Source organism: Physeter macrocephalus, chromosome 13, assembly GCF_002837175.3.
Source record: "Physeter macrocephalus isolate SW-GA chromosome 13, ASM283717v5, whole genome shotgun sequence".
Lineage (NCBI taxonomy): Eukaryota > Metazoa > Chordata > Mammalia > Artiodactyla > Physeteridae > Physeter > Physeter macrocephalus.
The window spans coordinates 82,053,400-82,068,986 of record NC_041226.1 but is presented as its reverse complement, the minus strand read 5'-3'; the positions used below and the strand labels follow the sequence as shown (position 1 = coordinate 82,068,986).

The window sequence follows — 15,587 nt, the reverse complement described above, 5'->3', positions numbered from 1 at the left end:
GTTCCTTAGGTTTAGGTGTTAATGTTCATATGTGGTGTGAGGTAGGGATCAGGCTTTTTCTTCTGGTGTGTGGACCTCTAGCTGCTCCAGCAGTGTGTTTAGAAAGCAGCCTTTCTCCCTAGATTGGCTTTGCCCTGTGGCCGGACTCAGTCTTCTGGGCCTTGACCTGGGGTCTGTCTTAGTGCTGGGGTTGTGCTCTCTTGATGAATGCAGCTTCAGGACCTGTAAGGAGAACCTTCCAGTATTAGATTCCATTTCTCCCTCCCCAGCTTTATGCTGTTCCTCTCGTGCATTTTAATAAATAAACACCACAGTACAGTGTTGTTTGTTTAAACAAGGGTGACCTTTGGAAAAAGCTATAATAATCCTGGCATGTCAGCTCCCGTTGTCACCTCTTCCTCAGGTCTGTCCATCCGCTGCTGTTTGCTTCTGTGCGTCTAATGTCTGTTAGCATTTCCTGCTGTGCTGGGCGGCTTGTGATGGATTCTTTCAGCTTTTTAATGCCTGCGAAGTCCTTATTTTCCTTCACTTTTTTTAAAATTAATTAATTAATTTTTGGCTGCATTGGGTCTTTGTTGCTGCGCGTGGGCTTCCTCTAGTTGTGGAGAGCGGGGGCTACTCTTTGTTGTGGTGCGTGGGCTTCTCATTGTGGTGCTTCTCTTGTTGCGGAGCATGGGCTCTAGGCGCATGGGCTTCAGTAGCTGTGGCATGTGGGCTCAGTAGTTGTGGCTCACGGACTCTAGAGCACAGGCTCAGTAGTTGCGGTGCACGGGCTTAGTTGCTCCGCGGTATGTGGGATCTTCCGGGACCAGGGCTCGAACCCATGTCCCCTGCATTGGCAGGTGGATTCCCAACCACTTCGCCACCAAGGAAGCCCTTTTCCTTCACTTTTGAAAGATACTTTGCTGGATATAGAATTGTAGCATGATAGTTTTTCATTTCAGTACCTGAAACATTCTGCTTCCCTGAGTTCTCACTCGATGCACTTCTAGTGAGAAAGTCTTGGTGGCATCCTTGTCTTCATTTCTCTGTATGTAACACGTCTTTTTTCTTTCAGGTGCTTTTAAGATTGTCTCTTTACCACTGGAGTTGAGCAGTTTGATTATGAGGTGGCTGGTGCTCTGTGTGTGCACATGTGCACTGAGGCTTCGTGGAGCCCCTGGGGTCTGTGGGCGTGGGCCTTTATCAGCTTGAAATTTCCCAGTCGTTTTTTCCCAGTGCTGCTTCTGCCCCCACCCTACTTCTCGGGGCCCCAGTTCCACGTGTGCCAGGAGGCTTGACGTTGTTCCACGGCTCACTGAAGCGCTTTTCATTTTCTAGAATTATTCGTACACTCTGGATTTCTGCTCAGCTGGTTTTATTGCTTTGTGTTCAAGCTCACTAGCCTTTTCCTCCACAGCATCTGTCATGCTGTTAATTCCATCCAGCGTGCTTTCACATCAGTCGTCATGGTTTTCAGTTCTGAACGTTCTGCTTGCGTCTTCTTGGTATTTTCTGAAATGTGTCTCTCCTGAACGCACAGTTATTCCAGCTGCTTTGATGCCCTCGTTTGCTGGCCTGTGTTAGTTCTGGGTTTGATTCGTTGGTTTTGCTCCTCATTGTGGGTCACGTTTCCTGCGTCTTTGCACTCCTGGTAACCTTAACGCTGGATATGAGACTTTGCGAATTTACCTTGTTGGGAATTTCTGTGCTCCTGGAACTGTCGTGAGCCTTACTCTGGGTGCAGCAAAGTGACTTAGAAATGGTCTGGTCATTTTGGGTTTCACTTTCTAGGTTTGTTAGGTGGTCTGAGCAGGTCTCGGCCCGAGGCTGCTCATCCCTCCTGTGTGGGGCCAGTGCTGAGCCCTCTACACCTGGCCTCAGGGTGTGTCCTCCTGGAGGTCCAGGTTTGGAACGTACAGCCCTCCAGAGGCCTCTTTCCCAGCCCCACAGCCTGCTCTGCAGCCCTGGCTGCCCTGGCCTGGAGCCCGAGAGGGACGGTGAGCAGGTGGCCACAGGCCCCCTTGTTCCTCTCTCGGGGGTACAGCCTTTCACTACCTGATGTCCAGTTCTTGAAAACTGTTATTTCACACATTTTGACTGTTTTGTCTTACTCTGGTTCTTTCAGTGTGGAAGGGGGTAAACCCAGTGTGGTCCCTCTTGCCCCGTCTTTGCTGGAAGCCCCATCCGACGTGTAGGCCTGTTGTAACGTGGCTGGGGGACGGCACAGTCCCCCCGGCAGGAGGGCTTAGGGGCCTGGGAAGTTCTCAGAACCTAATTCTGGTGATAAAGTCACAAATCGTTCTGATGAAGGAAAGAGAAAAGAGGCCCCTCAGGAGACTGGCAGTTTCACTCAGAAGCTTGCAGATGTGCAGAAGGTGGAAGCCAGAGGGTAGAGAGCTTCTGAGAGTAATGCCCAGGAGGGGAGGCCAGACAAGCCCTGGCTTTTCAGGACACCCCGGGGCTGATGGCAGGGCCAGCCCTTAGTTTTCTCTGTTGGAAACAGACCGATGATGTCGAGGGTGACAGACACAGACCACTTAGCTCCTGCTTCGCTTCTGTTTTTCCTGAAGTTGGTTGAGCTGGAGGCGTGGGATGTACGCGGGTGTTGGGAGGGGCGCTGGGCAGTGCAGGGGGTGCCCCGGCCTCCCGGTCGCCCGGACGTGCTGCTCCCCTTGGTGGTGTGGGCAGCGCCCCGGGTCCCAGGCTGCACTTTGGTCCCGGTGGTTCCCAAGGGATCGGCTGTGTGAGCCAAGCACACGCCCTGCCCGCAGAGCAGAAAGAACAGGCAGCAGCCCCATCTCTGGGCTAACTCAGAGAAAGAGCACTGCTACAGCGTCACTGGTTACGTCCCTGAGGGAGGAAGGGAGACCGGGGGTTGGTGAGCAAGGGAGCGGGGGTGGGGGGCGTTGGGTGCTGCTCCTTGGGCGGCCGGGCTCCCGGGCTCCCGGGCTGTCCAGCCAGCCGCGTGGGTGGGCGTGGCTCTCCTTGCGCTGTGTCCCCAGTGTGGCAGGTCAAACGTACAGTGGTTCTCGTTTAGACATTTTCTTGTTTTTAGGGTTATTCTTCACTGTTATCTTATGGAAGTTGTTTCCTATTTTCTTTCTCTTTCCACATTTATTTGTTCAAAATTGTAGTCTTATTAAAAAGAAAAATTGTAGTCTTCTAATAAACTGAATGTGAAAGTTTTGTTATCACGTGTATAATCTATACCTGTTAAATCATATATTTTACATATGGCACAAATATTTTTCTAATTTTTTTTGCTTCATTTAAAGTTCTTAGTTTTTTATGAAATAAAATTTTAATTAATCATATTTGTCTTTTTCAAATCTTGTACAAGTATTACTCTATCCTGCAATCATAACTGTGTTCCAAAGTCAATATACTTTAAAAAAATAAACTATCCCTAGATGTTCTATTACTTACGTGTCGTGTTTAGGGTGGTCTAATTGAGGTTGATGTTTTCTTCTATTTTAAACGTATTCTGTACCGTGATAATGTACTTTTATAACGAAAACAAGACAAAATGGAAAGGAAGCCTCTGTCGGGTGGGCTGCGCCGCCCCCTCGGCCTCACGCGCTCGTGTCTTCCGTGCAGGAGGAGAACATCTGCCTGCACTGGGCGGCCTTCTCGGGCTGTGTGGACATCGCTGAGATCCTGCTGGCCGCCAGGTGCGACCTCCACGCTGTGAACATCCACGGAGACTCGCCCCTGCACATCGCCGCCAGGGAGGACCGCTACGCCTGTGTCGTGTGAGTGGCTCCGGGTGCTCTGGGGACTTGCTGCGGCAGACGAGGCTCTTCTGTTCACGCCTGCGGTCAGCGTGGCTCCGGGAGGATCGTGGTGAAAATCCCCAAATACCCAGGTCACACGTGGAGAGGAGCCCCGTCCTGACACCACCTCCGCTCGGGGCCAGAGGAGCGGCACCCACGGGAGGGCTGGAGGGCCAGCTGGGAGCCCCCCCCTGCCCCACCGGAAGCCCCTCCTACGTCACTTTTGCTCGTTGCTCTGCTCCTGGCGGTAGCTCAGGGAGGTGTGGCCCCACTTCTCATCTCATGGGGGCCTGGGACTAGGGGATGCCCCTGCGGTGGGGCCCTCGCCCTCTCAGATTGGGACCTTGGGGGCACAGGGCTCTGGCGCACCGTGTGGCCCTGACTGGGTCAGGCCTCGGATTGCCTGCTGGGCGTTGACCGAGTACATGGCCGGCTGGGCATTGCTGCCCTTTTCATCCTGAGGGTGCCTTTGAATGGAACAGCCAAGAAAAATCAAATACCATCCCTAGTTATTTACATGCTCTTCCCTTCAAGGAAAAAGAGGACTTTTGACAGTAAACGGGGGAGAAGAGCAATGATGTCTGTCCTTGGTGAGCGGAAGCACCGGCCGGTGAGCTGGTTCATCTGAAAGCGGATGCTGTTTCCTCCTTATTTTTACTGATTGTTGTCATCGTGCGAATCTCATCCTTGTATCTTTTGACTTAAGATCTGAATGTTCTGTGGACTTGCGTTTCCCTCCAGCCTCTTCCTGTCCCGGGACTCGGACGTCACGCTGAAGAACAAGGAAGGGGAGACACCCCTGCAGTGCGCCAGCCTCAACTCGCAGGTGTGGAGCGCCCTGCAGATGAGCCAGGCGCTGCGTGATGCAGCCCCCGACAGGCCCGCCCTGGTGGAGAAGACAGTGAGCAGGTGAGGGGCACGAGACCAGGACCTGCCTCGGGGCAGGGTTGAGGGTCGGAACGGAAGCCTCTGTGGGCTGGGCCGGGGCTCACCGGAAAAGCTGACGCCCCCTTCCTGCGGCAGAGACATCGCTCGGGGCTACGAGCGAATCCCCATCCCGTGTGTCAACGGTGTGGACGGCGAGCCGTGCCCCAGCAACTATAAGTACGTGTCTCAGAACTGCGTGACGTCCCCCATGAACATCGACAGGAACATCACCCACCTGCAGGTCAGCCGTGGGGGGGGCCGTGCGCTGGGATGTTGCCTCTGCAGCCCCCAGAGCAGCCTGGGCAGCGGGGAGGGGTGCCCTCAGGGCCGCAGTGGCTCTGCCCCGGCCTTTCCCCTCCTGGGGCTGTGCCCGCCTGGTGTCTGAGCCTCCTTTCCTCCTTTGGGTCCCTCCCCAGCCCCTCCTGCGAGCCCCCGAGGCCTCGTGCCTGAGCGTTCTCTCCACACCCTCCTTCCTGAGGGGCTGCACGCCCCCGGTGTCCTCAAGAGTCAGAATTTTGAGGATTGTCACTGGAGTTGTGAACAGCACTGGGGGGCGGGGCGGGGCTCCATCTGACGTGCCCCTCCCCCCAGTACTGCGTGTGCATCGACGACTGCTCCTCCAGCAACTGCATGTGCGGCCAGCTGAGCATGCGCTGCTGGTACGACAAGGTGAGCCTGCCTGGGGGCCTGGCTGGGGAGGAGCGACGGGACGGGGGCGGGGCCGAGGCTGGGTCCTGGGGACGGAGCCAGCGTCCTCTGTGGGCCCTGGGGGTGGCCGGCGGAAGGGACTGGGCGGCAGAGGTGGCCATCCCTGAGCCTGGCCTGGAGGTAGCTGAGGAGCCGAGGGGAGAAGGGCTCCCAAGGCCGGTGTCTGAGACGAGAGCCCTCCCTGGCTTTGGTTTGGGGAGTTCAGAGGTCATTGTTGGGAGAGGAGCCAGGGTGTCCTGGAGTGGAGAGGGCACACAGGCCCGGTGTGGAGGCCACTGGCACAGAGTCAACATTACAGCAAAGGGGGCATCAGAGTGTCGTCCAAACAAGAGGCTCAGCTGTCGTGGGCAGGACTGGCGGGGCTCAGGTCTCCTGGTGTTTCCTGCGAAGCCTGGCCGTGCTGAGAGGGGGCAAGTTCTTAGCTGTTCAGAGCAGCCACTGAAGCTGCCAGGGCCTCGGACTCGGCTGCACAGCCTGGGCTCAGCCCAGCGGCTCTGCTGCGTCCCGGGTGTCGGACAGAAAAGCGGTGGCAGGTCCCTCCGGAGCTCGGGGTTTGCAGAGTGGCAGGTAGTCCTGGCAGGTGGTCCAGGCTGGAGGCTGCAGAGCAGGAGTCCAGGGGCTCACGAGCTGACGGCCTCAGGGAGGCTGAGAAAGGATGACGGGGAAGCGGGGAGGTCGACGGGGAAGCGGGGAGGTCGACTGGGGCAGACAGGCTGGCCACAGTCAGGGACCAGGGAGAGCTGTCCCAGAGGTTTCCAAAAGCCATGTAGACTCCTGGCCAGAGCCTTCCCGTGGCCTTGGACAAAGCATGAGTGTGTGGCCTTACCCTGTCCTCCCAGGTGTAGAGTTTGGCCAGAAACCATGCTTTCTGGGGCAGTGTTTTGATTTGAGGAGGCATGTTGGTGTCAGTTATTTAGCCCTCGCTGCGCGTCTGTCCGCAGGATGGCCGGCTCCTGCCCGAGTTCAACATGGCAGAGCCGCCCCTGCTCTTCGAGTGCAACCATGCCTGCTCCTGCTGGAGGACCTGCCGGAACCGCGTCGTGCAAAACGGCCTCAGGTGAGGTGCCGCGGGGCTGGCGCCGGGGTCTCCGTGGTAAAGTTTGAAAGCAGTCAAGTCCCTTGGGCAGCTCTCTAGTTTCACGTGTGTGTCCACAAACGGGAGCAGCGTGTGTTTAGCGTATGTGTGTTTGCACGTGGAGGTGGCTTCCTCGGAGCCCTTGACCTCTGCTGATGTTAGAGGTTGACGTAAAGAGCGGAAGCCTTCCATGTTTCCTACCCGCTCAGACTTGGGTTCAGGTCAGACGGCCCGGAGGCGAGAGGCAGGCTTGCCAAGAGCTGCGTGGTCCAAGCTCACGAGGTCCTGATCTGGTGTGAACACTCATGTGGTTCCCTCATACCCACGTCCTGAGTCTCATGTAAAACATGTTGCCTCTGGGTACTCGGGCACTTGGTTCACTGACCACCCAGAACCAGACCCTGGGGTTCCGGTCATGAACCTTCCCTCCATGAACATGCTCGAGAGTTGGAAAATCAAAGATTTTGAGGGAAGATTGGTATCCTATGTAAGTTTAGCTGAACATGAACGTTATGGTATTTTGGGGTCTATTAATATCAGTAACCTTACAGCCCTTGTGACCAGCGCATACTTCTGTGCCCTGGCGTGTGGCAGAAAGTCCTTGGGGGTGAGGACAGACACGCCACTGGACACACAAACGACTGGCGGGATGCCCTAGCTCTCGGGGCCTGTGGTTGGCACGCTGCCCGAGCTCACCTGCATTGCAGCCTGGGGCCAGCGGGCCTGCTGGTAACCCCTTTGGTCCTCATCACATGTTGGAGATGTGGACACTGAGGCACAGGGAGGGCCGGGGGCCGTGTTCCACGCGCTGACCCTCAAGCAGGTTTCTGAGGTTCCCCTGCCTCCTGAGAGTGTGAAGGACGCTGTGCGTGGCGCCTTGGTGCGGGGAGGGGGTTTGGGGGGGGGGTAACTCTAGGAGTCACTGCTGCATTGCATGCGAAGTTCCAACGCATTTCCAGACATGAAAGTTGTATTTTCTGTGTTGTTTACTCCTGTCACTCGTGTGGTAACATAAGTGTGAGCTGAGTGTGGTGGAACGTGGCCGTGAGTGGCTGATCCTGTTTTCCAGGACGAGGCTGCAGCTCTATCGGACGCAGAACATGGGCTGGGGCGTGCGGTCCCTGCAGGACATCCCACTGGGCACCTTTGTTTGCGAGTAAGTGAGGGCCTGGTCAGCCCAGGGCTGCTGCTGTCACGGAGGAGGGTGCAGCCATCGGGGAGGGACTAGGAGTGCACACTGGCCAGTGTGGGGCCCCCAGGCTCACCGGGGAGGGGCTGCCTGGGCCTGGCTGTGCGTTCACGCTGCGGGCAGCCCCCGCCTACCTCTGCGTTCCTGCCTGCGCTTTCTCACCAGCTCATAGCTTATTTCAGAAGATCCGTCAGCACTTCGTGACGTGTAGGGGATGATCATTTTGGATCCCTGGTCAGATAGAGGGTTTCTGTGTCATCATTTTCTGGGACCCGGATGAAGTCCCTGTTAAGTCACAGGCAGAATTCTCAGTCATGTGGGCTCCGTCAGGGCCCCTGTGCCCTGCGTCTGGGTCCTGGGTGACATGCGCCTGTCACGTTTTCGTCTGCCTCTGCCCCCGCAGGTATGTCGGGGAGCTCATCTCTGACTCGGAAGCTGACGTGCGTGAGGAAGATTCTTACCTCTTTGACCTTGACAACAAGGTAATGCGTCCTGAGGGGTTGGGCGTAGAGCTGATGGGACTGTGCTGCGTGGAGGGGCCTGCTGGCAGGGCCCGGGCTGGTAAGGAGGCTCGCCCGCCAGACCGGCGCTGGGTCCCCGATCCCAGAGGTCTTGAGCTTGCCCAGCGAGCCTCGCGTGAGGCTGTGGGACCTCGGACACGTCCCTCCAGCCTCTGAGCCCTACCTTCCTTCTCAGCGAGGGTGAGGGCCGCCAAGAGGCTCGGGGGCCACGTGCATGGGGGCGAGCCTTCGTGTGGAGTGAGGGTCACACTTGTGAACAGGGTGGGTGCGTCTCTCTGTGACCCCGGTGCCCTCCCAGGTGCGGGTAGAAGAGCTGGACCCTGGCTTCGTCCGCTCCGGGCCTTGGTTTCCAGGGCAGTTTCTGAGCCATCGCAGGCTGCCCTCTGCCTTGTCCTGGCTCCCAGGGTTGCTCCTTAATTCATAAATTGCTGACTTCAGACCTTCTAAGAACTCGCCGTCACTGCCAGTGGGAGGGAGTTCAGGTGGAGGCGGGGAAACAAGTACTCTGTCCCCCGCAGCAGCTGCGAGACCCCTGAACAGCCACCTGTAGGTCGGGTGAAGCCAGGCGCTCACCTTCCCGTGCCTGCCACTCTTGGCTTTGTCTTCAGAGCGCCCTGCTCATCGCCTGACCCCGCCCTACCCCTGCAGCCACACCCTAAGGGGTCAGTCAGCATTTGTGAGACAAGTGTCTGGAAGAGGAGCCTGTGTTCCTGGAGGCTGCAGCTTGGGGCGCGGCTCTAACCCAGGGCCGAGGGGCCAGGCCTTCCCCACGGCACTGCGTGCGTGTGTGTGCGTGTGTGTGCGTGTGTGTGTGTGTGTGTGTGTGTGTGTGTCAGTGTGTGTGTCTGTGTGTGTGTCTGTGTGTGTGGCGCTGCAGCCGGGCCGGGTTTCCTGCCCACCTGCGTCTGCTGAGCAGTTTGCCTCTTACTGGTTTGCAGCAGTTCTTTCCATGTTCTGGATCAGTGCTCTTTCCTGATGTTTGACTTGCAGGTATCTTCCCTCTGTGGCTTGTTTACTTCCTGACAATGTCTTTTAATGAACAGAAGTTCTTATTTTTATTATCCTCCAACTTTGCAGTCTTTTTATGTATACAGGTTGGGTTTCTGTAATGTCCAAGATAAGTTTTTCTAAAACTCAGGTCACAAAGATACACATTTATATTATTTCCCAGAAGTTATATTTTGCTTTTTTGCTGAAGGGGGTCAAGCTTTATTTTTTTTCTCTGTATTGACATCTGTGTGACTGAGCACCGTTTGTTGAAAAGATTGTCCTTTCCGCACCCCTCAGCAGTGCCGATTTTGTCATAAGTCAGGCGTCCACGAGAGCTTGGATTGGCCTCTGTCTGCTGACTGCCTTGGGCAGCCTGTACTGTATTAATTATCCTAGTTTACCTCCCCTTACCTTGGGCTTCTTGGGAGCGTCTGCTCTTCTTGGTCTCTCGAAGTTTCCATATGTTTTAAAATCAGCTTGACAAGTTCCACAAAACCCCTGTAGGGATTTGATTGCATAGCATTGAACCTGTGAGCCAGATTAGATCATGGCATCGAACCTGTAAACCTCATTAGGGATCATAGTATTGACCCGTGAACCAGGTTAGGGAGGGTCAGAGCTTTGAATCTGTGAACCAGTTGGGGTCAGAGCACTGACCTGTGAACCAGTTAGGGTCAGAGCACTGATCTGTAAACCAGGATAGGGTCAGAGCTTTGAGCCTGTGAATCCATTTAGGGTCAGAGCACTGACCTGTGAACCAGTTAGGGTCAGAGCACTGATCTGTAAACCAGGATAGGGTCAGAGCTTTGAGCCTGTGAATCCATTTGGGGTCAGAGCGCTGACCTGTGAACCAGGATAGGGTCAGAGCACTGACCTGTGAACCAGTTAGGGTCAGAGCACTGGCCTGTAAACCAGGATAGGGTCAGAGCTTTGAGCCTGTGAATCCAGTTAGGGTCAGAGCATTGACCTGTGAACCAGTTAGGGTCAGAGCATTGACAGGTGAACCAGGATAGGGTCAGAGCATTGAACCTGTGAACCCAGTTACGGTCAGAGGATTGACCTGTGAACCAGGTTAGGGTCAGAGCTTTGAACCCGTGAATCCAGTTAGGGTCAGAGCATTGACCTGTGAACCAGTTAGGGTCAGAGCACTGACCTGTGAATCCGGTTAGGGTCATAGCGTTGACCTGTGATGGTTCGCTGGGCCGTCCTCTCCTTCCCGTTGGTAGTGGTGACCCAGATAGCCGTGCGGGACTGTGTGCTGGCCTGCGGGTGGACCTGCTGGTTCTGGCTTTTATGGCCAGGAGTGCACCTGCGGTGGATTTTCAGACTTGACTTCTGTGGATGTGAGTCCTTGTTTCTCTCGGTACATTCTTGGGGGTAGAATTACTGCCGTCTGGTGAGTGTTCACTTACTGACTTTAGAAGAAACGGCAAACAGTTTCCGGAGGGCTTGTTCCCCCCACACTCACCAGCAGGAAAGGGCAGCTCAGACACTAATTCTGATGCCCCATGATGGCAGCGTCTTTTTTTTTTTTTTAATAATTTTTATTGGAGTATAGTTGCTTTACCATGTTGTGTTTCTGCTGTACAGCAAAGTGAATCAGCTATACATATATCCCCTCTTTTTTTGGATTTCCTTCCCGTTTAGGTCACCACAGAGCATTGAGTAGAGCTCCTGTGCTATACAGCAGGTTCTCATTAGTTACCTATCTTATACACAGTAGTGTGTATATGTCAGTCCCACTCTCCCAGTTCATCCCACCCTCCCTTCCCCCACTTGGGGTCCATATGTTTGTTCTCTACATCTGTGTCTCTATTCCTCCTTTGCAAATACGTTCATCTGTACCATTTTTCTAGATTCCACATATAAGCAGTATTATACGATATTAGTTTTTCTGACTTATTTCACTCGGTGTGAGTCTTTAGGTCCATCCACATCTCTGCAAATGACACTATTTCGTTCCATTTTATGGCTGAGTAATAGTCCACTGTATGTACCACATCTTCATTATATGGCAGCGTCTTTTCACGGCTTAGTGGCTTCCTTACATCATCGTTTGTGGAGAAGTTTTAAAAATTTGTTGCGGGTTGTTCCATCGGGCCGTTTGTCATAAGAGCTCTTCACGAGCCCTGAATGGTGGTACCCTTTGTCCAACGTGTGTTGTATTTCTCTCCTGCCTTTCCTTCCTCTTCACAGAATAGGAAACGTTTTTAATTGTTTAGTGCTTTATGTGTCCTAAGATATCTTTACTGCAAGGTTGTGAAGATTTGCTCCTTTCTCTAGAATTTTTATATTTTAGCAAAACTACATTTAGATCTATGATCTGTTTCAAGAACTTTTGTGTATGGTTTGTTTTTTTCACTTACCATGGTTTTTTTTTGGTGAGATCACTTAAGTTCTCTTCTCTTAGCAAATTTTGGCTGTACAAAACAGTGTCATCAACTGTAGTCGCCATGTTATACATTTGATCCTCAGACCTTTTTCATTTTATAAATTTACTGTCTCCCTGTTTCCCCTACTCCTCACCCCGCTGGCAACCACTATTCTACTCGGTTTCCATGAGAGTTTGCCTTAAAAAAAAAAAAGTAAGATGCCACATAAAGTGACACCATGCCGTCTTTGTCTCTGCTGGCTTATCTCACTTAGATGATGCCCTTGAGGTTCATCCATATTGTCCCAAATGGCAGGGTTTTTTTTTAAGGCTGAGTAGTATTCCACTGTATGTGTATGCCACATTTTCTTATCCATTAATGGACACTTGGTTATTTCCATATCTTGGGTGTTGTGAATAATGCTGCACTGGACATGGGGGAGCAGATATCTCTTCAAGGTTGTGGTTTTGTTTCCTTCGTTAATACCCTGGAGTGGGATTGCTGGATCATACGGCAGTTCTATTCTCACCTTCTTGAGGAAGCTCCACGCTGCTGTCCACAGTGGCCGCACCAATTTACCTTCCCCCCAGCAGTGCACCAAGGGCTCCCTTTTCTCCACACCCTCACCAGTGCTGCTTGTCTTTTTGATGACGGTCATTCTGAGAGGTGTGAGGTGATTAATCATTGTGGTTTTGATGTGCATTTCTCTGATAATTAGTGATGTTGAGCATCTTTTCATGTACCTGTTGGCCATCTGTGTGTCTTTGGAAAGATGATTATTCAGTTCCTCTGCCCATTTTTAAAATTGGCTTTTGTTTTTTTGCTGCTGAGTTGTGTGAGTTCTTTATATATTTTGGATAATAACCCCTTATCAGACACACGGTTTGCAAATATTTTCTCCCATTTGGTAGCTGCCTTTTTTTTTTTTTTTTTTTTTTTGCCCCACCTCTCGGCTTGCAGGATCTTAGTTCCCCGACCAGGGAGTGAACCTGGGCCTATGGCAGTGAAAGCACTGAGTCTTAACCCGTGGACCACCAGGGAACACCTGGTACCTGCTTTTTCATTTTGTTGATGGTTTCCTTTGCTGTGCAGAAGCTTTTTAGTTTAGTGTAGTCTACTTGTTTATTTTTGCTTTTGTTGTCTTTGCTTTTGGTGTCAAATCCAAAAAATCATTCGAGACCAATATCAAAGGGCTTCCCACCTCTGTTTTCTTCTAGAAATCTTACGGTTTCAGGTCTCACGTTTTGCATTGATTTTTGTTTTTGGTGTAAGATAGGGGTCGAGGTTCCCTTTTGTCCATGTGAATGTAAAGTCTACTTACACCATTGAAAGTAGGTCTGTCTGGACTGTGTTTTGTTCCTTTGATTTATTTGCCAATCCGTAACCTACATCACTCTGTCCTGATCACAGGCACACCTCGGAGATGCTGCAGGTTCAGTTCCAGACCAGCAACATAGTGAATATTACAGTAGAGCGTGTTACAGTACACACTTTTTTTTTTTTTTGGTCCCAGTGCATCTAAAAGTCATGTTTATACTATAGGCTATTAAGTGTGCAATAGCATTGTCTTTTTTTTTTTTTTTAAATATTGACATATGTCGTGAATTTTTAAATTTATTTATTTATGGCTGTGTTGGGTCTTTGTTTCTGTGCAAGGGCTCTCCCTAGTTGTGGCAAGCGGGGGCCACTCTTCATCGCGGTGCGCAGGCCTCTCACTGTCGCGGCCTCTCTTGTTGCGGAGCACAGGCTCCAGACGCGCAGGCTCAGTAATTGTGGCTCACAGGCCCAGTTGCTCCGCGGCATGTGGGATCCTCCCAGACCAGGGCTCGAACCCGTGTCCCTTGCACTGACAGGCAGATTCTCAACCACTGCACCACCAGGGAAGCCCCTAGCATTGTCTTAAAAAATAATGTAGATACCTTAATCAAAAGATACTTTATTGCTAAAAAATGCTAACCATCATCTGAGCCTTCAGCAGGTCATAGTAGTAATATCAAAGGTCACTGACCACAGAGACCGTAACAAATACAGTAGTACTGAAAACGTTTAAAATACTATGAGAATTATCAGAATGTGATGGAGACAGGAAGTAAGCAGATACTGTTGGAAGAATGGAGCCCGCAGACCCACTGGACGCGGTGTCTGCAAAGTTCAGCAAGCCAGGGTGCGCCGGTACGGCCGTGAGACTAAACCCTGAAACCAGGTCGCATTGTGCTCAGACCCTGTTTCCTCCAAAAGCTGTTTCACCTTTTCTGTGTCCTTTGCGTTTCCCTGTAGATTCTGGAATCGGCATCAGTACAGGAAGCCGTGGCCGGAGCCCTGCTGGGGTTGCCTCCCGTTTGTTGCTCAGTTTAGGGCGTCGGCGTCTGCACAGCGTTAGGTCTCCTCCTGGTCCCTGGTGTCGCGTCCAGGTCTCCGCAGAGCTTGCGGGCTCTCAGGGTGTAGATCTTACACATGGTCCCTTAAGTTTATTCCCAAGTATTCCTTGCTCTTATGCTTTCGTAAACAGTGCTGCTGTTTACTTCGTTTTCTGATTGTTGCTAGGACATGGAAATAGTTGGTTTTTTGTATATCGACCTTGCCAAATCCACTTATTAATTACAGTAGCTTTTTTGACGATTCTCTAGGATTTTCTGTATACATAACTGTGTCATGTGTGAGTAAAGACAGCTCTACTTCTTCCTTGCCCGTCTAAGTCTGTGCTGAGAGCCTGGCTGGGGTCTCAGCAGTGGGAGGGGACATCCTTGCCCGTCTCTGTCAAGGGAAAAACATTCATTCTTTGACCACTAAGTGTGATGTGAGCTGTGAGCTTTTTGTAGATGTCCTCGTAGAAGTGTTCTGGTGCTGATTTGTTTACTGAGGCCTAATTTATATGTAGGAAATTCACCCATTTATGTGTCCAGCTCTGTTGGTTTTGATAGGCGTCTCCTTGTTCTTGCCCCATCAGTGATCTCAGGGTCCTCTGCTCAGCGTCACCCAAGCCGTCCAGGCGTGGTCTGGCTGCGTCTTTTCTGGACCTTGGACCTCGGAGTCCTCGGGCTCACATGCTGGTTGTCAGAACGCAGTTCTTGGCTGCAGGACTGAGGTCCAGTCGGGGCTCTTGTCTGCTCCCAGGGGCCCCAAGCACACAGCCCCCTTCTTGAAGGCCGGCAGGAGAACCATGCACGGTGTGACCTGATCGCGGGAGTGGCTTTCATGAGAAGCAAGTCACAGGTTGCCCAGGGGGTGGGGTTCTATGAGCGAGCGAGGCTGGGGTCTTCTTCCGGTTCTGCACTGGGGTGAGCACCACTGCACCGAGATATGCAGACCAGCTCGGGGACACCCGGCCCCACTGTCCCTGCCGTTTGCCCTTTCCAGAATGTCGTACGGGTGGATTCCCACGGCACGTGGCCTCTGGGTCTGGCCCTCTCCCTGGTGGAGGGAACCTCTGGGGGCTCATCTGCGGTGTCACATGTTCGTGTTGGTTGGGTCATCACTGCTGCATCGTGTGGATACCCCTCAGGCCGCTCCTCCATCCACAGCAGACGCAGTTGGGCTGTTTCCAGGCGTTGGCGGTTAGCGCAGCTTTGGAGAACATTCATGTCAGGCTTTGGGTGGATGTGTCCTCATTCCCTGGGGCCGCGTGGTGGTGACTGGCAGCTTCATGGGAGGCTCGGCCGTGTCCCGGGCACACGTGTCCCAAGCGTCTGGAGAGTCCTGGCAGGAGGGCAGGTCCAGTGCTGGCTGCTCCTTCGTGGTTGGGAGCAGGATCCTGGTATTGGACCATTTCAGTGCTCTTGTAAATGGCATTTTTCCCCCTATTTTAGTTGCTTGATAAATAGAAATAGCTATTTTTTTCCAACTAACTTTTAACTCTGTGACCTGTTAAACTCACTGACTAGATGTAGCATTTATTTGTGAGTTCTCTTCTCAGTGGACACGGCCTTGCCATCAGCAGACAGTCCCCTCCGGCCGGGCCGCTGGGCCCGCCTTGGTAGAGAAAGCTTCCAGAAGCCAGGCTCCCGTGGCTGCCGGCGCTCAGAGCTCCGCCCCTGTCCACCGAGCGTGACC

General features: G+C 52.9%; 1 protein-coding gene across 8 annotated transcripts in view; it reads left to right on the top strand.

Moving 5' to 3' along the window:
* EHMT1 (euchromatic histone lysine methyltransferase 1) overlaps positions 1–15,587 on the top strand; it is a 151,736-nt gene that overhangs the window by 131,733 nt on the left and 4,416 nt on the right. For 7 of the 8 annotated variants that reach the window (XM_024126084.3, XM_024126083.3, XM_055089358.1 and 4 more), the window contains exons 19-25: positions 3,580–3,734; positions 4,497–4,664; positions 4,779–4,923; positions 5,274–5,351; positions 6,332–6,447; positions 7,535–7,621; positions 8,058–8,136. In XM_024126084.3, the coding sequence (XP_023981852.1) occupies positions 3,580–3,734; positions 4,497–4,664; positions 4,779–4,923; positions 5,274–5,351; positions 6,332–6,447; positions 7,535–7,621; positions 8,058–8,136 (828 nt within the window). Of the gene's footprint in view, positions 1–3,579; positions 3,735–4,289; positions 4,366–4,496; positions 4,665–4,778; positions 4,924–5,273; positions 5,352–6,331; positions 6,448–7,534; positions 7,622–8,057; positions 8,137–15,587 lie in introns of those variants that run through there. The other variant, XM_055089359.1, reaches the window with a different exon arrangement.